The sequence below is a fragment of the Pyxicephalus adspersus genome, chromosome 7 (genome assembly GCF_032062135.1).
Source record: "Pyxicephalus adspersus chromosome 7, UCB_Pads_2.0, whole genome shotgun sequence".
Taxonomy (NCBI): domain Eukaryota; kingdom Metazoa; phylum Chordata; class Amphibia; order Anura; family Pyxicephalidae; genus Pyxicephalus; species Pyxicephalus adspersus.
Window position 1 is genome coordinate 72,170,996 of NC_092864.1, and position 25,778 is coordinate 72,196,773.

General features: G+C 37.7%; 1 protein-coding gene across 2 annotated transcripts in view; it reads right to left on the reverse strand.

The window, feature by feature from the left end:
- Window positions 1-901: 901 nt before the first annotated feature.
- CRYM (crystallin mu) overlaps window positions 902-25,778 on the reverse strand; it is a 32,861-nt gene continuing 7,984 nt past the window's right edge. For both annotated transcript variants that reach the window (XM_072418932.1, XM_072418931.1), the window contains exons 3-8: window positions 18,108-18,170; window positions 16,986-17,087; window positions 11,992-12,175; window positions 6,451-6,572; window positions 4,560-4,644; window positions 902-1,787 (exon numbers count right to left, since the gene is read on the reverse strand). In XM_072418932.1, coding sequence (XP_072275033.1) covers window positions 1,714-1,787; window positions 4,560-4,644; window positions 6,451-6,572; window positions 11,992-12,175; window positions 16,986-17,087; window positions 18,108-18,170 — 630 coding nt within the window. In that variant the 3' untranslated portion in view covers window positions 902-1,713. The remainder of the gene's footprint in view (window positions 1,788-4,559; window positions 4,645-6,450; window positions 6,573-11,991; window positions 12,176-16,985; window positions 17,088-18,107; window positions 18,171-25,778) is intronic.

Sequence of the window (25,778 nt, forward strand, 5' to 3'; positions counted from 1 at the left end):
GTATATATGTTTCTTGGGGCTGTGTACGTTTTTGGGAATTCCTCCTCTTTCATTGGTCTGCTGTTTTATAGATTTTCTTCTTACTATAGAATTTAATTATTTTGCTGTTAAACCAAACGAAGGGCCTTGACTGTTCTTCCAGTTACCTGTTTTGATCTAACATTAAATTATATATATTTTTTCCAATTTCCATGGAATCTCACAGAGTATTGTATTTTGTTGGGACAAAATCTAACATTTAAACGCCACAAAAAACAGGAAACAGTACCTTTTTAAAAACAAGAAGCTGTCTGGGAAGGGTCATTTATGTTATTAGATAAGAGAAACAAACTTACCTGCTTTTTTCCGAAGAATTGCAAGACTTTGGGCCTGATTTATCAAAGCTCTCCATGACTGGAGAAGTTAGGCTAAGGTGGGTGAGAGCTTTAGTAAATCAGTTTTTTTTTCTCTAGTAAATTTCATCCGGTATTCTCTTAATAAACACGTCCTGCTCTTAGTCATTTTTACACTACTGTATCATCTCTTAATTCTTGTATTAAAACCCCTGCCTGTACTCGAATACTTGAATACACACTTGAATACATACTTGAATACACTTGAATGTACTTGAATACATTTTGCCCAATTCTCCCATAATACAAATGTCCCGCTGCTGGGCAATTTTACATTGTTCACATATAATTTACTTTTATTATCATTTGAAAGCCATATGAATTTATATCTTCCTTAATAGAGATAGTTTTCTTCTATTACCTGTGAAAAACTGAGTTATATAAGAAATGGCTTCTCAATAGTTATGCTTGAAGAAGAGAGAAAACGAAAAAGCAGCACAGTTTTCTACCAAACACAAGAGGCAGATGGGACAAACTGGAGAACAATTTCAGCAAATATTTAGACAGTGGTTAATTAAATAACAAACAAAACACTTTATTATTATTACTTGATAAATGGAATTTCAAGTTTATTGTCTTATAATAATTACAAAGTTGAAAAGACTTCCAGCTATTGATGACATGTACCCAAATTTACTAAAGTGTTGTTTTTAATAAATGCGCATTGATGCCTACTGCAGGTGGCGGTGTGGTTTTTAGTTGGCATCAAAAGCATCCAATGGTTGGTCAGCTGCTCCATCACTTCAATGAGCATGAATGGGAATGTGTTCCAAACGACTGCCAAGCAGATTTAATAATTTGAGAGGCTTTTCAGAAGTGTTTGTGGGAAGGGGTACAAACATATTGAAAGTTTCTGCTTCCTTTACCTCTTCCAGGGCAATATAGGTGCAAAGTTTGAACACCTCCCATATAGTGGTTATTATGCATCCTTTAAAGCTCTGAAATGCCTGTAAAAACCATCTCTAGCTGCTTAATGGGCAACTGATAAACGGGATAACTGCATGGTGACCATACATCTGAACAAGGTAGGTTTATTAGAAATGTCTTTAATGGTAAATCACGTACCCCGCCCTAACAGAAGTGAATATTCTACATAATGGTTAGTTGATATCGGGTTAGTTGATAACTTACACCCTTGATTTTTTTAAAGTTTTCCAAGCAATCAATTATGCTTTAAACTTTTAAAAATACCACTGAAATCTGTTTTATGTTTGAAAATTCTTAGTTATTATTATAAATTTAGTACACAGAACATAGCTACCACTGGAACCAATTAAACAGCGGTCTTCAACAGTAAACTAATATAACTTTGGGTTTGACATTAATCACCGGCCTTACTCTTCACCCAGCAATCATGAACAAGTTTTGCTGATACTGTGTCTTCAATAGCCATGCCTAAAATAAAAACACAACATTTATATGGATACATAAAACACAATAATAATAATAGAAGTATAAACTAATTTGTCAGCTGTATTGATTGCTATCACTTTTCAAAGAAACATGCTTTAGGGTGTGATGGCAGATGTCTTTGGCTAGTTCAAAAATGGCTTCTCGTGCTTTTTGGAAGCAGAGCAGGAACACAGGCTATGTTCTAATGCAGTGCTTCTCAACCAGGTGTGCTCAAGAGTTTTTTAGGGGTTCTTTAAGCAATGACCATTTTGTGTCTCTCAGGTCAGTTTAAATGATACCATTAATCTTTTTGGCTATCAGTAAGGTTGACATTATTCCTACTGACCAGCAATGTATGGGGCAACCTTTTCAATGACCACTATTAATATAGTAATTATAGTAGAAGTTCCCTGGGAGCTGAAAGTTATTTCAAGAGGTTCCCCCATGCAAAAAAAGGTCAAGAAACCCTGATCTGGAGTAAACATTCAGGAAAGCATGGTAATATTTGTTACGTGCTCTGTAAACAGATACAGTTCAGCCTTCAGACAATGGAACTACCAATTCCTTATTGTGTGTAATCCTATTATTTACCAGGAAACATGCAGTTGTCATAGAATAAAATGAACCCTTTAAATGACAGAAGGTTTTGTGGATGGGACAGTTCCATAAGATGCAGGGTAGTTGGAGAACTATGTAAAAAAGTCTAGAATGGTAAAAGTCAAATAAATAAAATATATAAAATACAATTTCTGGTTTCTCCATTGCATACACATGGCTCAAGAGAAAAACAATAATCATTTAATTAAATGGATGGTCCACAAGAATTTCAGACATAGACATTATATAAAATGCTGCAGCTAAATGAGAAATTATTTTGTGCTCTAACCTGAAATATTCTCAGTTTTATACAAGCAAATGTCTTACTGCTATAAAGATTCACATTCATAAAATAAGCTTGGATGAGCAAAATATGACAGCTGAAGAACAAGTTACATTTCATCTAAAACAAAAGTGGCATCTCCATCTGATTTGCTGCTTGATGACTCAGTTTTACTTTCAGCCACAAACTATAAGTAAACTGAAATATTATCTGCACATAAATACACCTGCATTAATGAATAAAATGTCTATGGTATCTCTAAAAAATATTTAATAAAAGGTTGGATCAAAAGAAGATTACAATCAGAGATCACTCATCAGAGTAGATTAATGAATAAAATGTCTATGGTATCTCTAAAAAATATTTAATAAAAGGTTGGATCAAAAGAAGATTACAATCAGAGATCACTCATCAGAGTAGATTGCTTAAAATATGGAAAAAGCTCTGTTATTAACACAATGCATGGACCAGGCACACTAAGTACCATGTTAATTATTGAGGATTTGTTGGATTACGTCTCATCAATTCAGCATGTAGCTTAACTTTTAGTTATCCAGGAGCTCAGAAATAATGAATGTTATGCTAAATTTTTATCTTTAGCAGTCTTCTTTAGTGCTTTCAGTCCCTGATCCTACTTCAGAATTGTTATACTAAAATAAGAATCTTAGCCTAAAAAACAACTTTCATTTGTAAATGCTTTAATAAAATAACTTTTTATTTACCAACTTGTAGTTATATTTACTGGCCTTTTTAAGTGAAAACAAAGTTAGTGGCATTTTATCTCAAATAGGCTGAACATGTATGCATTATAGGTCCATCGGTAAGTAAGCAATATTCTCAGCATTATGGCCACACCAAAGCCTAGGAACCTCAATTGTAAACTAGTTGCTGCTAGTGGATTTACAATAGAGGCATGTGCAAAACTCACAAATTTATACATCTGCTAATATAGGGACTTTACTATTTTAGCATAAGGAGCTACAAAGCCCAAAGATCAACACAGAGAGTAATGGAGGCCGTGGAGCAAACATGTACAATAAACCGTGCTGGAAACATGAGGCTGATGTATATTGTAGTACAGGTTGACATTCGAAAATCCGGAAACCTCCGGATCCGAGGAGTGCCGGATTCTCACAAATTCTGGATTTTTTACCGGTATATATGCTGTATATATTTAACAGAACATGACTACCTGTAAAGTCCTTTAAATGGATGCTGAATCCATAATGGGGCTATACAGCAGCACATAAATGAGAAGCAATGAGCAGGAAAGCACGTGCAAGCAAGACCCAACAGCTGATTCCGGAGTACAGCGCCATCAAAACATAAATGGCGCCTCCAGAAAACAATGTAAATTTGAAAATGTGCTCTGAAATCTAAGGGAACTAGATTATCGATGGCCAGATTTTTGAATGTCAACCTGTAGTATGACAGGTAAGGAGAAGACTTGAAAGAGATTTTGGTCCTAGACTGTGCTACAAATACACACTAGTCTATTTAAAAGTTGATAGAGGAACGGTCTCATACAGTAGACATCAATACTACAGTAAAAAGATTTATACCCATGCAGGGCTAGAAAATAAACATTTTATTCGATTGATTTATATTTATTGTCCACCATTGCCCGTGATGAATGTTCAGGTAAAAACTTTATGTTGTACTTGGCTTCTTTTCTGTCTGTGATACAAGCATTCCAACATTAACATGAATTTCGCATTTTTTTTTTGTAATATTATGGATGTAGCCAGAAACAAGAAAAGATAGGAAGCTATTTTACACCTCCATTTATCCCAGTGTGATATACAGCAGACTGCACCGGTCTATACACTGTGCAGTACGTTACACCTTCCATATTGTAAGGATGAGATATTCTAAAAATGATTTATACATCTTACCTACTGACTTAAAGATTGTTGTTTTCTCTGCAAGAGCAGGCTTGGTTCCTTTCAGTATTTCACCAATTTCAGCATAAACAGATGCCTAAAAGACAAAAGAACATACTTTGGGAATGCTGGACTTTGATACATCCTAATTGCAAGTGCAAATGATAGCTTAGGGCAGACTTATTTTATTTATTTCAGTTTTTTTATTAAGGAAATTGAACATAGATACACAACTAATTTAAATGGACTGAATCTTTGATTCTTCACTCTGTGTTGCATCAGAGGGTAGGAGGGTATACCGATGCATGGAACTACACTGTGCAGAATTTGTTATTTTAATGTTTTGAATCCATACCTGTTGTTTGCTTTGCATAAATATGCCTGGATTTTATTTTGGCCTGGACTCCTCCTTTAACGGCAACCTATAATTCATTTTTGCACTCATTAACAGTACACCTACAGAAATTCATTTTTGACTACAGTTTAAAAAATTTAAGACTGGCAGCTCTTTACTATACCCAAGGCTTGTTTAAATATAAATATGATTATTTTTTAATTTCTCCTTACAGATTCTCAACATTAAATGACAAATCCAAATTTAAATACGGTATTAGCATTACAGCAATTTCAGTGTATGTGTAATTTACATATATCTCATTAGAATAAAACTAGGTTTTATATAAGGCATTATTGATCCCGAAGGTAGCACCGTAATACTGAATTTATAACAGTAATGTAATCTCAGAAGCTCCAATATTATGTGTTCCTGATATTACCTTACTGCAGTGCCATATTATGTATGTAAATGATGTATAGCCTAGAGATGAAAAGGATGCTGGAAAAAGATTTAGAAACTGATGCTATAAAACCGGCTAAGTATTGTTTATTATGAAAATGAATGATGCATCGCTGCAAGATATTAGGACATTATTAAAGGTAAGATAGTTCTTTTGTTTTCTCTCTTTATTACAGTAAAGACTAAAAAAAGTTACAAAATAGTTTATTTTTAATTTTAAAACTTCACATTTTTCAATTTCTTTTTAGTCCTTTTAATAAAATGTATTTTTACAGATTACAGCAGCCCAAGCTTTTTTGATACCCTCTTTGATACAATTTTCTCTATAACAGCCTGTTTAACAAATGGGAACCGTTGAAAAAATATACAGGCCTTAGGGAACCCCTGAAATAAATATATTAGCCACAGCTCACCATACACCATTGGGAATAATGCTTCTGACATTGTTGGCCAGTGAATAGAATGTCACCCTTACAAATAGCCAAAAGTATCATTGGTGTCAGTTAAAGCGGAACTAAACTAAAAACAAAAACTCACCTATACTTCCGCATATTCCTCAATTTATCCATAACTTTATTGTATTGGGTCCTGCAATGTTCTGTACTCCCCCTTCGTCCCAGCGCCAGGTGCCGCCAAAATCCTTCTGGGATGCATAACACGGGTTTTACAGGAGGCTTGCCTTGGCAATAAAGACTTTGCATAAAAGAACTGTCTGCCCTTTTATTTAAAGTATAAATTCTGGTGATAGGTCTGCTGTAAACTGATCTTAGTACAATTTGCTTATTGCTTTACAAACCCCTAGCAACCTCTGGAGGATCCCAAGGGTTCCACAGAACCCTGGTTGAGAAACACTGCTCTAGGACAACTGTAACGGTACAGTGAAACCCAGAAGATATTCCGGCCATTGAGTCCTGTCCCTATAGTTTACTTGGCAAAGCGTGAGGCCAACTTTTATCCTGTGTTTTAATTCAGGTCAGTAACCACTAACACCAATGATCGCTTTTGCTGAATCTGAAAGGGGCAAACGTACTCATACAATAAAAAAGCAATTATTTATAGCCAGTTTACAAAGCAGAATAATCAAAATTATTGGTTTGTTTTCATTACCCCGGATAGGACTATATCTCCAGACTCCTTTTGAGCAGCTTCCTTGGTGTCCACATAAAGCACTGAATTCTTCATGAGAATGTCATCCAGCTCCCTCCAGTCTGGTCTGCAAGCACCAAGAGCTGAAAGAGAATATTGCATTATTGACTACCTCATATAATTAGTGTTGGTCAAACAGCTGAGTGTTCCATTCGGCAGCTATTTAATCTAATAGCCCAGAATTTTCCGGGTGATCGAACACTGAATTTGAACACCATTAAAGTCTATGGGGGGCGGGATTCAGGTTTTTTTTCGGGACTGTTGCAAAAGCAATCAGAAGAGCGGAGCTGACAGCTCCCCTGATTGCTCCTGCAGCCCTAGTGTAACTGTGGTATGTGTTCTTGGATAGAGATTCACTATCCAAGAACAAAAACAGCGGTTCATCTGCAGTCACAGCTAATTGAAAGCACTCGCGCGACTCCTCCAATCAGCTGTGACCACAAAGTTCATATGGTCAACGGGCTGTATTTATCAGCCCGGTGACCGTGGGAACTGAACTGCAGATGACCTCTCAGGGGAGAAACTCAATTGAGAGTTCATCTGTAGTCACAGCTACTGGAAGCACTCCTGTGCCACCTATCAGCTGTGACCGCACGTTCCCACGCTCCCTGAGCTGTATTTATCAATGATAAGTACAGCCCAGTGACCGTGGGAACTGAACTTAGATAAACTGTCAATGGAAAAACTCCATTGAGAGTTAATCTGCAGTTCCACTGCGATCCCCAGGCACTAGAGGTTAATTAACCTCTAGTGCCCGGGGATCGCAGTGGATTCTCAGGGCTGCAATCATTCTTGCATCCCTTGGAATCCTCCTGTTTGTGATCCCCGGGCACTAGAGGTTAAATAACCTCTAGTGCCTGGGGATCGCAGTGGAACTGCAGATGAACTCTCAATGGAGTTTCTCTATTGAGAGTTCATCTGCAGTCACAGCTGATTAAAAGCACTCGTGTGCCTCACAGCTGTGACCGCAAGTTCCTACGCTCCCCGGTAACCATGGGAACTGAACTCAGATGAACTCTAAATGGTGAAACTCCATTGAGAGTTTATCTGGAGTTCGCCCTTTTTTTTTAAACATATTGTTAAACATGAATTTGCAAAATCGAATTCTGTGTTTTTCGGGTCAGGTCTGTCCAAATTCGAACCGCCCTTTTCGGTTGGAATATAGGGACAACCCGAATTCGAACACCAACACAACATATAATGACAATCAGAAATTTGATTAAAACTTGATTAAAACTAAAATTATATTAGAAAAGGCCTCTGTATTTTGTAGAAAATGTCCCTGCAACAGGGATAGGAATTTTATTTGAGCAATAATTCCAAATGCTGTATATTATATCAGTATAACCATACAAAAAATGTGCCTAATAACCCACTTCACTCATATAATTCTATTTTATAATACTATAAAATGATTGTCATGTAGACTGGGGAAGGATTAGAACACCTGTCATGGATTTACTGCTAACCAAGGCTCTGTTTTAAGGACAGCTTTATTTTTAATACTGCTTACAACACTTTTACTAGATGGGGAAAATAGAAAAATGTTCAACTGTACAACAGACAGAAATGCAAACATTACCATTATTATTATGCAAATAATGCTACTTAAAAAAGCTATTTTATTTCTGACTTTTGCTGTTGGAGTGCTCCCTACACTTCCTGTTTGAAAAAAAAATTGTCAGCAGAAAAAGAATACATTTTATACTGGTCACTTCCAGGTTGCGGTCCTTGGGCAGACCAGGGAACACAGGCGACACTGGAAGCTACAAAAGGCACAGGTGACAAAAGAATAACCACAGACAGACAGGAACACTGGAACAGCACAAGGGAATTGACTGGAAATAACAGACTGGACAACAAGGGGTTAACACACGAGCTGGACAGGGGAAACACTGAATTAAATAGCAGGTGTACATAAATTGCTCAGCAGAGCTAGGGGGCTTGGCACTAGTGGAGACACATTGCACAAACGCTGAGTGCTATGTCTGAGCTAGCTATATAGCCAGGGATGATTAAGAGGCTATTTCCTGATTGGCTGGTGGGAGGGACAATACTGATTAAATATGGAAGAGGTTTTAGAACTGCAGGCATGCGCAGGGGAAAGGTGCTTCTGCTTTGGCAAGGAAAAGGTAAGTGTGACACCCATCTTCCTCTGTCTTTTAACCCTCACTACTTCCCTCCATTACATATCCCCCCTCCTATTGTGTGATACTTCCCCCACCTCCTAGATTGTAAGCTCTTTGAAGCAGGGTCCTCTCCTCCTCCTGCGTCACGATCTGTCATTTGCATCGCCTATTTATTGTACAGCGCTGCGTAATATGTTGGTGCTATATAAATCCTGTTTATTAATAATAATATTAAGTCCGATCATGAAAGAGTAAATTGAACAGCATTCCTAAAATAGCTATGAGATGGTTTTTAGAGATTCGGTCATTGGTAACTTTGACAAAAGCACACATACAGTCTCAAGTTTCCCATTTGTACAAGATTCAGTGGAGTTTGTGATCTCATGGCCTAACCTACATTGTGTAAAAACACACAATGGGACCAATTTTTTAGAAGCTAAATACCAATTCAGTATTGTTTTGTTCTGTCAAAGCTTAAAATTGATTTAGAGCAGCCAAATTTATTTTTAGTCATAGTATTTTACAATGTTTACTATAGGCATACACATCTATAGTTTTAAAAGGTAAAGGGAGGTAAAGGGGGTCCATTTATAAAGCAGTGAATCTGACATTCAGCACACATTTTCTGGTAGAGAATGTTCCCGATGATTGGGTTTTCAATGGGAGTGATTGATTCCTTGTCTGAGAAAATATGTTAAATGTCAGATTCTCTGCTTTATAAAGAGCCCCCAGGCAGATATAAAAGACACAATTATTGACCCTACTTCTTTAACAAAATATATAAAGCATACAACACTACTAGAGGCCTGAATAAAGTGGGGTGGGGGGGTGTTTAGTTGGGGATGTGAACTTAAATCTAAAAGTTGTGATTCAAGGCTCTTTCTTTTTAACTCCTTTATATCCTTGGCAGTGTTTAATACTTTATATTATTTTATTATTATATTTTTTTCTTCTTCAATGCTCCTTGACAATACAGATAAGATCTATTGATATTTTTGTATCATTACACTGCAAGAACAGAGCACCATGTTGGTATGCCCTTTAAGGCATTGGTCGCCAACCTTTTTGGTCCCGCAGACCACTAAAATTACCATCGCATTGACTGCGCATACGCAGGGAGCCGGGTGTCAAACAAATGGGAGAAACCTCCCCCATGGTGACGTCATCATGACATAACCCCGGCTACTCATCCATCGCTGATCTAAGCCTGCGATGGGAGAGTGAGCGGGTTATGTTTAAGGACACAACCTGGGACTTGTACTGGGGACATGGTCCGTGGACTATCAAAATGTTCTCGCGGACCACCAGTTGGCGACCGCTGCTTTGAAAGGGATGTGTCTCAGCTGGTTCTAGCATATAGTTTTTTTTTTTTTTTAGAAAGGATGGTGAAGTGGGGGTTGGGGTGGTATGTATGCTGATGCTCACTATGTACTAAATAGACCATATACCGTTTTTTCAAATAATTAATTTTATTCAGATTACCCTTCCTTTTAGTTGAGGCCTTCTGCTCAACATCCTCTGGGTATCAGCAGTAGAGATAATAAAAAAAAATACATAAAGTAGTTCCTAGTCAAAGTGCAGAAATTACTTTAATTAACCCTTGTCTATATGTTAGTATATATCCCCTAGATCAGGAAATTTAAGAGTAAATAATTTCTTCCTCCTGGTAGTCCAGTCCATGAAATTGTTTAAGTATAAACACATGTGATCATTTTTGATAATCATATGTAAGAAAGGATATGTTAGTATAGAATGGTGTGAGCCCTGAAAAGCGCCAAGGCGCGGAGTCTAAGCAGTAACCAGATCTTCTCCAGAGCCTCTAGTGGTGAGGATGTTGCGCTACTGGTTACCGCCAAGTCCTTGGGCACACCAAGTCAGCAGGAAGATACATGGTATTAAATTGCTAAACAGAAGAATTGTGAAGGAAGGCCAAGATCAAGGCAGGCAGCAAGAAAGAGAGGTAAGGTCACTAGCCAGAGGTCAAATACCAGGGATCTAGGAAATAGACACTAGTGACACAAGACCACTGCAGACACAGGAAACACAGAAAACACTGGAAGAAACAGGAGACACAGGTGGAACACTGGAACTGCACAGGGGAACTGCCTGGTAAACAACAGACTGGGCAACAAGGGGGTAACACAGGAGCTGGACACACTGAATTAACCAACAGGTGTACAGGAAATGCTCAGCAGAGCTAGGGGATTTGGCACTAGTGGAGACACGTTTTTAAAAACGCTGAGTGTTTTGTCAGAGGTAGCAAAATAGCTCAGGATGATTAGGAGGCTATTTCCTTATTGGCCAGCGGGATTGGCGAAACAGATAAAACTTGGGAGTGCAGACACAACCAGAGTAATAACTGCATGCATGCACACCTGAGCTTTAGCGAGGAAGAAGTAAGTGTGACATAGTTTGAGTGTTTTTCTTTGATTCTAGGATTGAGAGGTTTTTTGAATAAATTGGGTCAGGCTTCTGGAGGTTATATATGGTCAAGATATAATAATCTTGGGGTACAAGTGTGGTTTTAATGTCAAGAATTTCATACACAGGGAGTCCCATGGTTACATATGAGATAGGGACTGCAGGTTTGTTCTTAAGTTGAATTTGTATGTAAGTCAGAACAGGTACATTATTTTAATAAATGCAATTAGGACAGATGTTTGTCCCAACATATTATTAGGCAGCGTAGTGTCAGTTACTGTGTAAAATTCTCACTGTGAGCTAATCACAAATAAAGCAAAAAAAACTTTATGGAGCCTAGACATTCATTAACTTCTAGAGCAAACTGTGCTTTGATTTACAAACAGAACCCACTGCAAAGTTTGTCTTGGTCATTAAAGAGTTACAAGATGTTACATACCAGCTCAGCTCTTAAGATCACCCACAACCTCAGCTGTGTTTAGCAAAAGACTTCTTCTGCAAACCGCCCCCCTCCCCCATCAAGCCTCAGTCCTGCACATGAGTGAGCAGGGAAGCCCGTTCATACCTAGGAATCGTTCGTATGTTGGATGTCCTTAACTCGGGGACAATCCGTATTTTTGTAATAGGATATTAAACTAATTTTAAACTATACATTCAATATAAATTAAAATTGTAAACATAAAGTTCCTTATTTTTCTTGCAAAGAAACTATATTCTGTAGGATGGCGGTATATGTGAAATCTATAAATAATAACCATTTGCTAACGTCTAACAATAAAATATAGAAGATGGTTAATAGCTATTGCTGTACCTAATATTGTTTTCTTTCGTTTAGATTTTACCAATAATACATATTCCAGGAACAATCTGACATTTATGAAGTTTATCAAGAAAAATGAATATACTTCCCATCAGTTTGCTAGAAGACACAAATAATAACAAATGACAGTACCATTGATATGAGCACCTGGCTTGACCCAGTCACCATACAGCACCGGCTTCGTAGACATTGTAGCTGTGACTATTACATCGGCGTTCGTCACTGCTTCTTGCGGGGTTGAACACACACGTACATTTCCTTCCACTGAATTTGCAAATTTTTCAGCGTTTTCTCTTGTGCGGCTCCAAATCCTTACCTTCAGGGCAGGAGAAGAGACAGATAGAGGAAGTAAGATGTATTTTCAGAGTTTGCCTTATGCTTGGATAAAAGTGATTTACTAGGTCACTGGGGCAGCAATCATAGTACTACAGAACACTGCAGATGAAAAATCTTCCCAGATGTCTGCTCTTTTGTCCAGGAAAGATTACAGCTTATGTCTAACAAATAGCTCAAAATTGTCTATAAAATGTCTCCAGCCTTAAATAATGGCATATTTTAAATCATTTTTACTACTGCTGGATAGGCAGTAGAAAAGTAATGAGTGACATAAAGACAAAGTTTTGCAGTTATATTAGTGCTGCTTCATAACTTCAGCAAATTACCTGTAATGAGCAGTAGAGCAGAAATATAGGTCTTTATGAAATATGACTGTGAATGACAATATCATATGAGTTCATCAAATCTGAGATGGAGAGATTTTCTTCTCTTCCTTTGGTATGTTTCAGGAACTGTGTAAATTTAGCCTTGCCTCCAGTCTTGCACAGTTGTGAAAGGTTCTTCCGCATTATAATGGCCTAGCCTATTACTAATGAAAACTTCTCATATGTTGCATTAGAACAGGGGTGGGCAAACATTTTTAGTCAGGGTCCACAATCTGAAAAAAATTTTGCTAGAGGGGCTGGATTGATGGTGGAGTGGGTGGGGCTATGCCATTATGACGCCCCTGGACATGACGTCATGATGGCATAACTCCGCCCACTCTCCCATCGCAGATCTGAGCCTGCGATGGGAGAGTGGACAGGTTGTGTGAAGGGACACAGCCAGCCCACTCTACCATTGCAGGCTCAGATCCGGGGTCCTTCTCCTGACTCTACTCGTGGTGGCACCAGCCAGAGCCGCGGAACACCCAAAGGGCCGGAGAAACATCGCAATTTGGCCGCATACGGCCCGCGGGCCGTAGTTTGCCCATGCCTGCATTAGAAGCTTAGAAGTCAAAAAGACTTGGTTTATTTCCTCAGTACAGACTGGATCCTTTTATTCATTGAATTTATGTTCTTTTTTTCAAGGAAGCTCAACATAAAAAAGCAGCTCTATATGGTTGGCAGCAGTAAATATTAGTGCTGCAAAAATTATATTTATAAAGGCTTACATTCATTTGGATAGAAAATAATCTTCTGAAATGTTGCAAAGCCATGTTGGAGGATTGCAGAGCTGGCATGAGCCCTGGTCTTAGATTGTGCCCCCGTCCCGCCAATGACTCTGAGATAGCGGCTGCTAATCAGAACAGAGAATGAACTTATTATAGAGCTCTACCTCTGATCTAGGGTGTTTATCGGTCTCCTGCAGAGAGACCCCTGTTCTAATACAAAGTACAACAATCTGACTCTTTTCCCTGTTGCCCTGCCAATGAACTTTAGCTGTTAGAGATTATTTTTATTACAAAAATGTAAAGCCTTTACAACCTAATTATCTGTAGAACTCGGATTTTACCTGCACCCTTTTTTAATGCTACGGTGGGGCTGTACTATTTCTAAAAGGTGTGTTGGGGGGTTTAAAATCAAAAGCTTATTCAGAGTTGATCAGAAGCTTATAAGGAGATGTACTATTTTTAAATTCTAAAGCTTATTTAAAATGTACAGTTAGGTTTAAAAGCTTTACGCTGAGCTTGAAACAAGAAAAGATATTCATGGATTAATATGCAACTCAAGTTTATTACAAAAGAAATACAGTTCTGTTATACATACAGCAAGAGCTTGTACAGGGCCAGTCTCACCTGTCTCTAACCTGTAGACATATAACCTTTGCAGCCAATCCCTCTGATACAATCTGTTACAAAATATTAATTAATACAAAATTGTTTTGTTTCCCTGCTCCTAATCTGGATTAGTATATCGTGACAAAGGGCCTGATTTAATAAAGCTCTCGAAGGTTGGAGAGGGTACACTTACATCAGTGAAGCTGGGTGATCCAGCAAACCTGGAATGGATCTGATCCAAGATTGAAAACATTTGCTAACAAATAGCAAATTTCTTTTAGGAAATCCATTCCAGGTTTTCTGGATCATCCAGCTTCACTGATGAATGTGTATCTTATCCAGCCTTGGAGAGCTTCAATAAATCAACTCCAATGTATTAATAAGCTTTTTATGTGTAATGTCTACAGTTTGTACTGCAGTTGTTTGTAATAGGTGAAACGTATGACAATTTTTTTTTCATTTTTCACATCTATAGGCACAGGTTTGTAACTATGCCTAGTGGTCATTTTTTTCCAACGTGATTCCTATCTTCAGCCCTAATTGACTTGTGATTGTTTTTCCGGAATTGAAATGATGATGTAGGTGAAGAGGTCATCAATCATTGCTAGAAGTTGGATTCGTGTCTGTTTCGTTCCATTAAGACACTGCATTAGGTAAAGAAGTAACTCCATTGACCCTCAAGTGGAGGTATGTTTGCAGGCAGGATCCAATTCATTAGCAAAAGTTATTCCAAAAATATCACAGTATATATCTGTACACAAGCCTTGTAGTAACTTTATGATATTAAAATTATGTCAGTCCCTTGCAATTACAACCCTGCCACTGTGACAGACCCAACCTTGAACAAAAGAAGCAAGAAATGCAAATTTAGGTTTCCTCCTAACAAACAGGTGAGTCTGTAATTCATTTCAATCCTTGGTAAGCCAGTGGTTGGGCACCATATGCTGATGGATGGTATACATACAATTCTCCAGTTCTTTTGTTAGTTGCCTGATGAGTGATATTAGTTTAAAGAGATCCAACACAGCCTTTAAAGTGTCATGTGTACTTCCAGTCCTTAAAGCGTGCATGTGCAGTGAGATTGGCAAGTTTTTTTTCCAACCAAGTCACCCGATCGCGCCTGGGTCGGGTGACATAGGAAGAACTCGAAAGAGGCGAAGATGGCAGCGCCCGGCGCGCCGGTTTGCAGGCAGATGCCGGGACGATGCAGGACCTGATGGGAGACACCTCCGGACCAATCGCCTGTGCTGCAGGTTGGAAGGTAGATGTGGAATTTTTTTTGTTTTCAGGGTTTTTCAGTTTACTTCTTTTTTAAGCATTCCGGATACACAAAAACAGGGTTAAACAACATGGACCCTAAATGATTTCTTTTAAATGAAAGCAGCATATATACCCTAAGAAAAGTTAATCCTCCAATGACATTTAAGGTTTTGTCTGCCAAAGTGCCTGTGGCTGCTGTCATGTTCACTTGGTCTTCTTCTGGGTTTAAAGTCTTCAGCAATCTCCATAGGGCAGGTAAGAATGATGAACGTCTTGCGTATGATTGCTATTTCGTCTTGGTAGAAACTGTCCCAACCCTTTACAATGAGCTGTGCATGCTAGCTCAGTGTATGTAAAACAAAAAAAGGTCCTAAAAGGTACGGAGTATGAGATATGGCGAAGGAGCTTCCTAATCCCTTCTGTCAGAAAATTAAAAAAAACTTTTTACTAAGCAAACATTAGGTCTGTTTTATTTAGAACTTCTCTTAAAGCAGCGGTCACCAACTGGTGGTCCGTGGAGAAACTTTTGGTGGTCCGCGGCTCTGTCCGGTGATCCCCCCAGCGGGGTCCTTCTCCTGACCCCAATGATCATATCCCCTGTATGGATACAACTTTTGCATCCACAGCCCTGCGCTACTGTCACCCCAGGATGTTTGGCAAGCAGGACTCAGCCTGCAATGGAAGAGTGGGCAGGTTCCGGCATCATGACGTCACTCACGTGGAGTGACACGGCTCCCCGTGTATGCGCAGTCCGGATTCTGTGGATTTAGTGGTCCATGAGTTCTGAAAGGATGGCAGCCACTGTCTTAACCCCCAAAGAGTTAATCCTGAGTGTGAGTCAGGGTGGATTTTCCATGCAAAAAGCTTCTGCGTGTGCAGAGACGTTCTCCAAAGTTTCCCGGTGACGGTGCATGTGTTGGTTCGTGCGGAAGGCGTGGCAGGAAATTCAAATAATTTTGTATTGGATTCAATACAAGATAACTGTATTCCAATACAATACTGAGTCCAATACAAAAAAAATCTTTATATTATATACATAAAATTATATTACCGTATATATATATATATATATATATATATATATATATATATATAAAATATACATGCTACTGTACATTTATATTAGGTTTCACTATTTTTTTTTAGAATTTTGTTTTTGTTTCAAATTCCTAGAACCTGACATACAAAAAATACAAATCCTTTGAAACATATAACAGTTTCTCCCATATTAATTAGACTGTTAACTTATGTATTTATGTGCATTTATCTGTTTTACTGGAGTTTAGTTTTGTTAATTTGAGTTACAAATAAAAAATATTATCATCAAATCATCAGAGAAATGACATACTTACATATTGTACCTTTTTAATTCATTCTGTTTAGATCCATTGCTCAGATGCCTTGTTTCATTTAAATGATTAAATCAGACAATCAAGGTCAATATGGGCAGCGTCTCCTCTTTTTCTCCAGCTTTCACATAACAAAAAACAAATTGTGTTTTTCTTTGTATTTTTTTGTAGTCTGCACCCTCTGTTCATGCATTGAAAAATATTTTGTTTTTAAAAAGCCAAAAGGTATTTAAGCTTTTAATATTTAACTGGCCTTGGGACAATGAAATTCCCCTCTCCACTACACTTCTGAAGTCTCTATTCAAAGCAATATTGATACTTTGTGAAAATGACTCACTACAGCTTTTTTTTTATATTTTTGTTCCACTGAAAATGAAAGATTTAATTATATTTCCATCGGCGTAAAGCTTTAATATGAGCAATTCTTAGTCTAGCTGCGAGTTTGTCAATTTCTCGAGATCCTAATAATGGTTCTTATTTACCTCTTTGAAAGAAAACTGCTGTGTAAAGGCTTGGTAATGACTGTGTGCTTGAGCTCCAGAGCCCAGAATGCAGAGCACTTCAGCAGATGAAGGCTTCAGCAGCTGGAATACAAACATAAAGCAACAATAACCATCAACCATTACATTTACAAACCAGATTGTACAGTAGAAAAGTAAATTAAAGGAACCCATAGATATTGGTGATAAATGAATGAATATGGTACTGCCACAAACAGATCTATATAATTCTACTTCCTATGAGCCTGGAATGGATTGCTTCAAAGTCATTTGTTATTTGCTAGCAAATGTTTTCAATCCTGGAACAGATCCATTCCAGGTTTGCTGGATCACCCAGCTTCACTGGTGAAAGTGTATCTTCTTCAGCCTTGGAGAGCTTTAACCTCCCTAGCGGTAAACCCGGGAGTGACTCATGGTAGAAAAAAGTTGCTACAAGTGGTAACCCCGAGTCACTCTCGAGGTTGGAACACCTATGGAAGGTTAGTAAATAGAGCGCTTACCTGAACCACCGGGGTCCCGTGCCGTCCGGCACCGCAATCTCCGTCTTTTTTCTTTTCCGGTGACGTCGGTGCGTGTGTACGTTCCGGCCGGGCGGGGCGGGAAATTCAAAATCCATTTGTATTGCATTCAATACAAAATAACTATATTGAATGCAATACATTGAATTTTTATGTGTAAAAGCAGTACATTGTTTTCAAGAACATTTATTTTACAGTATGTATATTAGTATGAGTATAATATGTATTTTTTATTTTTTTAATAAATTTTTTTTTTTTTTAAATATATAGATTTTTTAATTTATTCAATTTATTGTTTTTAAATGATTTTGTGTTTCAAACTTTATTATACTCATACTATTATATTATACTGTAAAATAAATTTTCATAAAAAACAATGTACCGCTTTTAGACATATAAAACCGGAAAGAAATTAACCACTAGGGAGGATAATAAATCAGGCCCACAGAGTCTGATTTGGCACAATCGGGGGAAAGTAAATGAAGATTTGTGCATCTTCTATCTATATTTGGGATTTCTTTATGTCTGTCATATGGAAACCTTAAAATATACTTTAAGAGAAGGACATCAATATAATCTTTATTACCTTCGTAGCAATTACAGAAACTGCTGCAGTTCTTTTATCTGTGATCACTTTTCCATCGATTACCTAGATCAATAAAACAAAAAATAAAAAATATAAAGAAATGTTTTCAAGTGCATTAGGCTAGAGGGCATACAGCTAGAAAATAATGCAAGGAATAAAGAAAAGTATATTTACTGGAAACAGAAGACACTTTGATAAAACTTTCTGGCGATTCACTTGGAAGGGAAAATATATGTTGAGAGACCATGCAATCCCATTATTTAAAGAGAATGCAATGTTTTCAACTAATGTGGACAACTTATAAAAAATGATACAAAGACCAAAAGAGAGCTGTTTTTTTTTTGTGGCAAATAAGTTGTATTGTAGGCAATTGTTAGTAGCAAATAATTTTAGTACGCGTACAATATATGGTATTTTTTGACCCATTCAAAGCTTCATGGAAAAAATGACCAGTTGGCAAGACAAAATAATCCCAACTCGAAAAATAACGTCTTGTAACCCGACGCGTTTCGCCAATAGGCTTCTTCAGGGGATGTTCGGAGAACGTTTACCACATCAGTGTTTCAGAGGTTTTCCTTGGATAGGGAATGGGGGTTACCTTGGTTGTATAGGATCCCAGGTGTTCAAGTAAGAGAGAGAAGAAGGTTCCCCAGGTTTGCTTCATGTGAAGCGTTCTGTAAAGCAGCCCAGGTTCTCCCATGATAGGTTATCTTATTCAGACTTGGAATACTAATAATAATAAATAAATTAGACACACACTGTCCCTCTTCCTCCATATTACTTGATCTCATGGCAACAACCTCTGCAGTGTCCCCTCTTTTTATAAAACCCATTTCTAATGAGTTGACTGGCAAACAGACTTGTATTCTAGGAAGACAGTGTAAAGCAGTGGTCCTCAACCTTTCGCAAACCACTAAATGTACAGACTCTGAACTGCGCATGCGCGGGGAGTCATGTGACACTCAAAGGGGAAGAAACTTCCCTTAGAGTGACGTCAGAATGCCAGAACCCATCCTGAGGCTGCAATGGTAAAATGGGCAGGTTGTGTCCAGGGACATGAGTCTGCGGTGTGTACCGGAGACATGGTCTGAGGCTCTGGCCAGTGCGCCCCCCCCAGTGGGGTCCTTCTGCTGACCCCATTGGGGGGTGCAACGGCCAGAGCTGCGACCCACCCGTCAGACAGCTGGGGGTTGGGAACCCTAGTCCATGAGTATGGCATTTGTAAATATGGCTGCCCCAATAATTATTACACATTTAGATATGGTGGCTGCATTTGTTTTCTTTTTCGGGCTTTTTATTTATTCATTTATTTTAACTTTGTAATTTTTCCATAAACCCAATTCCTGTTCAAGTGTGACAAACAATGCTGTCACTGTAGGGCAAAAAAAAAAAAACTCCCCCCGTCATCTCTACTCCATAAAACAGGAGATGTTTATAACAGCAGTCGCCAACCGATGGTGAGAAAATTTAGGTAGTAGGCAGCTCTGGACGGTTCTCCCCCCCAGCAGGGTCCTCCTACCCCGCTGATCATGTCCCCCATATGGACACAACTTTTGTTGCCTTCATAGCCCTGGGCTACTGTCCCCCCCAGGATGTTTAGCAAGCAAGGTGAGCCTGTGATGGGGTGAGTGGGGGGTTCTGGCATGATTACGTCACTCTGGGGGAAATTTCTTCCACTTTGAGTGACAAATGGCTCCCCGCGGATGCACAGTTCAGATTCCAAGGATTTGGTGGTCCATGAGGTCCTAAAGGTTGGCAACCACTGGTTTATAGCATTCAACAAAGATAGCTACAAACATTGCAACTGATTGGAGTGCATTGGAGAGAAGATTTTGAAGATATTGACTGACAAGTAGAATATTGAACAGATATCATTAGATTGTAAGCTCCTTTCACGTACAGTTAGTGACACGATAATGGACTTTGTACAGCACTGCATATGTCTGCGCTATATAAATACTGTGTAATAGTAATAATATTGGAATGCTTTTAGTAGTACATTTACCAGAAGAAATGAAAGGGTTTATATACATTATGAACATCAATCAAAGCAGACTGATTGTTTTACATTTACTAGACCTTATGCTACATAAGTGACTCAAAATACTACATGATTGTTCAGGAAGAGTATACGTCCCAATAAACAAAGATAGATAAGTGCTCAAGGCTGACAAGTTTTACTAAAAGCACTGTTTATCTTCCTTGACATCTCTTTTATATGTTGTTTTTTTTTACTGCTGTTTAAATGTAGCCCTGTTGTATAACTCTATGTAGTACTGCAATTGACAATCTTTTTGGATACTTATTGGTTATACTGCAAAGCATCGGTTCTCATCCGAGGGAAAGCTGTTTTCAATACGGTGGATCATTAGAGTTGAAATACTTGGCATTAAACATAGGAAACAAATGTCACAGAAAAAGTGCTAATGTAAAACCTGTACTAATTCTGCCAAAAAACATTTTTATTATATTTATTGCCATGGAAACCTTTTAAATGAGAGAAATAGGAAAAAGTGTTTCAAAATCTCTTTTCACATGTTTACCTGTGTTTTCATTAACTCTACCCTTACTGTTATCGTTACCAAATGTATGTGTCTGTAATGAAAGTAAGCTCTCAATTTCCTGCACATTACACACACAATAGGCATTAGAAGCTGCAGCAAGTATCTTCAGCCCATCTCGTCCATGCACTACAAGCATCATCAAGCCCTCTCCTACTGATCAGCACCATCCCTCCCCTTTATTTGTGTTTTTTCCTTTATACATGGCATTAGCATTATTTGTATGCAATACCTACAGAATGCAGGAATACCCATTCCTCCAACCTGTAACTTGTATCCTAAGAATGGATAGCAATCTTGGTTTTCTTTTTTTGACATGGTGCTGTAATAAATATTGATACTGCCTATGCTTGTGCCTATGTCTATGGCAGTGGAATTGATGCGTTTCGCCGATTATAAGTCCGCTTCTTCAGGAATCAAAAGTGAGACCTAGAGCTATATATAATAAATACTATTAATATTTATATTTCAAATAAATAAATTTACTATATACAATATACATAAGAAGAAGAAGACCTATAATCTGCGAAACGCGTATATATTGTTTATGTGTGACTATGTATATACCATTGTGATGCTTTTATATTTTTTGTTTTCCCTTTTTTGTTTTTAAAGAAAGATTTTTGTTATATACAAAAGAAAACTGCTTCATACCATTTTTAATGTAAAACAAATAAACTGAATGCCTTAAAAGTCCAGAGGTTATCTATCCGTACCTTATTCTATGTATTTATAACATTATTCTATGTATATATAACATTATTCTATGTATATCTTGAATGGGGATGTGGCATATGGCAATATTTGATCGATAGGAGGAATTGTCCTTAATTAATTAAAACAAATAAAAGTTATGTTTTCCTTCCACTAATTAGCGCCTAAAAAGTCCCTTGTGGTTTTTTCTGATTTCAGTTGCTGTGTCAGTTGGGATATAGCATTTGTATCATATGATCCAATGAATTTATGAACTTGACCATGTTCATATACTAGATTGTTTTTACATTTAACTTGCTTAAAAAGATTAACTCCTTAATGGAATAATCAGAAAGCCTCACCATTCCTGCTACACCAATAGCAAATGATTTTAAAGAAATCTATTCCTGGTTTGCTGGAACACCCATGAGAGTCTATCTTCTCCAGTCTTGGTGAGCTTTAATAAATCAGGCCCATTGAGTCAATGCCAGGCACTGCAGCAGAATTCATAATGTATCCTTTGTTAACATATTATTTTCTTGCTTCAAATCTTGTGGCTTATTGTTAGGTACCTATGTATCTCTTGACCTGTTATATATACTATTGTTTGCCTCTTCAGACCCTGTAGCTTCTTAAATTATACAATTTTGAAAATACTCTGCAAAATAAAGAATACTGACCTTTTCCTGGTGTGCTGTTAAAATGTTGCTCCCTTGAAGAGTTTCTGATAATGCTGCTAACACTTCCACGCGTATCGGCACATTCTTTGCTGGCTGCTTTAGTTCTTCCCCAACCCTATATCACCGCTATGTCCTGTTGCAATGTAGAGGTTGGATAAAGGAAATATATGTGTTCCTCTTTTTCCCATTCAAAGATTTTATGCAAATGGGTCATTTTAAACTTGGTTTCTAATTAGCCTGCATTTGCCCCTGTTTTTTTATCACTTTCCTCAGTCTTCGTTATATTTACTACATCAGAACTCATTATTTTCCCTATTTATGGAATATGAAACAAAAAACATATATATGAATAATAAAACTGGACCTAATCTACTAGGACAACTCTTAAACAATCTTTTTGCTTTGGGCTTGGACATATCAAACTGCATGCAGCCTGAATACTGCTTCTTTTACCCCCACCTACACTCCAACCAAACAAATTATACAATCCCTGCAAATTTATACCCCTGAAGAACCCTATAACAGGCGAAACACGTTGGGAATCACGCAACCGTAACAGGTCCCCTTCTTACCTTGTTTTCAATCTTTATATGTACTTTGTATGACATTGGACGGAGTCTTATGTCTAGATTAAAGTATCCAAACCCTGTGACAATAAAAGGCATTTGGATATTGAGCTTAAAATAAATAATATGCACCTTGAATTGTACCGTATTTCTTACCGTATAAGACGCACTTTTTCTTCCCCAAAACTGGGGGGGAAAAGTTGGTGCGTCTTATACAACAAATACCGTGTTTCCCCGATTTTTGATAAAATAATTAAAATAAGACACTCACCCGTGAATAAGACATCCCCCGATAGCCGATCCTGTGTGTGTAGGAGCAGGGAAAAGTTGCCTTGAGACTTAGCTCTGATGAGGTCATTGGCCACTTTAGTAAGGGATGTTTCAGTGGAGTGGGCAGCTCTAAAACCGGACTGGAGAGGGTCAAGGAGAGAGCTGGTGCTCATAATAAATACTATTAATATTTATATTTCAAATAAATACATTTACTATATACAATATACATAAGTAGAAGCAGACCTATAATCTGCGAAACGCGTTGAATATTGTTTATGTGTGACTATGTATATACCATTGTGATGCTTTATTATTTTTTGTTTTCCCTTTTTTGGTTTTAAAGAAAGATTTCTGTTATATACAAAAGAGAATTGCTTCATAGCATTTTTAATGTAAAACAAAAAAAACTGAATGCCTTAAAAGTCCCGAGGTTATCTATCCGTACCTTATTTTATGTATATCTATTATTCTATGTATTTATAACCTTAATCTATGTATTTTATAACATGATTCTATGTATATCTGTGCATATGGCATTTGGCATTATTTGATCGATAAGAGGAATTGTCCATAATTATTTAAAACAAATAAAAGTTATGTTTTCCTTCCACTAATTAGCGCCTAAAAAGTCCCTTGTGGTTTTGTTCTGTTTTCAGTTGCTATGTCAGTTGGGATATAGCATTTGTATCATATGATCCAATGAATTTATGAACTTAACCATGTTCATATACTAGATTGTTTTTGCATTTAACTTGCTAAAAAAGATTAACTCCTTAATGGAATAATCAGAAAACCTCACCATTCCTGCTACACCAACTAATAGCAAATGATTTTTAAGAAATCTATTCCTCGTTTGCTGGAACACCCATGAGAGTCTATCTTCTCCAGTCTTGGTGAGCTTTAATAAATCAGGCCCATTGAGTCAATGCCAGGCACTGCAGCAGAATTGATCTTTAGGACTAGCACTGCAGATCAATAGGAGATTGCTAGAGATTTGGAGAGACGGATGAACATGTAAGGGCTCCAAAGGCTCATGAAATTTCTTTCCTATTGCCTGCTCAGTGCTGTTAAAAAGTTTCTTTATTATTATAAAGGGTATTCTCTGCTCCCATGTACTTTAGTACATAGCTCCAGAGCATATAGTTGTTCATACAGTATCTTTTGTTAACATATCATTTTCGTGCTTCAAATCTTGTGGCTTATTGTTAGGTACCTATGTATCTCTTGACCTGTTATATATATTATTGTTTTCCTCTTCAGACCCTGCAGCTTCTTCAATTATACAATTTTGAAAATACTCTGCAAAATAAAGAATACTGACCTTTTCCTGGTGTGCTGTTAAAATTTTGCTCTCTTGAAGAGTTTCTGATAATTCTGCTAACACTTCCACGCGTATCAGCACATTCTTTGCTGGCTGCTTTAGTTCTTCCCCAACCCTATATCACTATCTCCTGTTGCAATGTAGAGGTTGGATAAAGGAAATATATGTGTTCCTCTTTTTCTCATTCAAAGATTTTATGCAAATGGTTCATTTTAAACCTGGTTCCTGATTAGCCTGCATTTGCCCCTGTTTTTTATCACTTTCCTCAATCTTCGTTATATTTACTACATCAGAACTCATTATTTCCCTATTTAGTGTCTCTACGCGTTGAATATTAAAACTGGACCTAATCTACTAGAACAACATTTAAACAATCTTTTTGCTTTGGGCTTGGACATATCAAACTGCATGCAGCCTGAATACTGTTCCTTTACCCCCACCTACACTCCAACCAAACAAATTTTACAATCTCTGCAAATTTATACCCCTGAAGAAGCCTATAACAGGCGAAACGCGTTGGGAATCATGCGACCATAACAGGTTCACCTTGTTTTCAATCTTTATATGTACTTTGTACATTGGAGTCTTATGTCTAGATTAAATTATCCAAACCCTGTGACAATACCAGGCATTTGGATATTGAGCTTAAAATAAATAATATGTACCTTTGATGTATGTACTAATTGTAACTGTATGCACTGATGTATGCACAAAAACCTCCTGAGCCTGAAACCTCTTTTTTTCCCCTTCTTCCCCTTATACCTATACTATGAGCTCTAAATAATTAACAAAGAGGTTGGCTCAACATAACCTTGATGAAACAAAGACAAGAACCAACACCAAAAATTCATTATTTTCCCACCATTTGTATGCTCAGTGTTGGTGCAATCACATACAGTCTCTTTGCAACCACAGAACAGGCATTATGTGATTCAAGGACAGATGCACATTAGTTTCCAAGACTTGCTGATATCTGGCAGAATTCAATGTTCTCTCGACTTGATAGCACAGCTGGGAGGTAATCAGTACAGTCATGCTTTGTCAGTCGTAGCTTTTTATGTTTATCTGTTTAAGGCTAAGTGCACAAAAGACTGCACAATGCACTAACGAGTGCTGTACATACAGCGCCATTTTGCTCTATAGAGAGCGGAGGGGGAGAATGAAGGAGCGGCACCCCACTGTGCTCTCTCCCCTTCACATTCATTACAACAGTTCGGCGTCTGTGGATTTGCCAGGGCAGTCGTTCGGATGACGGACGACCAGCACTGTACACGCAAATTCATTGCACGTGTGTACATAGCCTAAGGCTTAGTATGCACAAGCCAATTTTCACTTCCAATCCAGTCAAAAAACATCAGCTAACCAACTGTTAGTGATCAATGTAAAAAAAAAAACATGGACAGATTGAATGTGTTGGTAAATATCAATCAAGCATACATTACTCATGCTGTGTGTGAGGACAATCAATTAAATCCAATCAGAAACCAAGGGACATATTATTGCATATGTATGTGTAGTGTTTAGGGAATTCCAACCAAAAACATCCGTCAGCTAAGCAATAAATTGGCAGTGGGTCC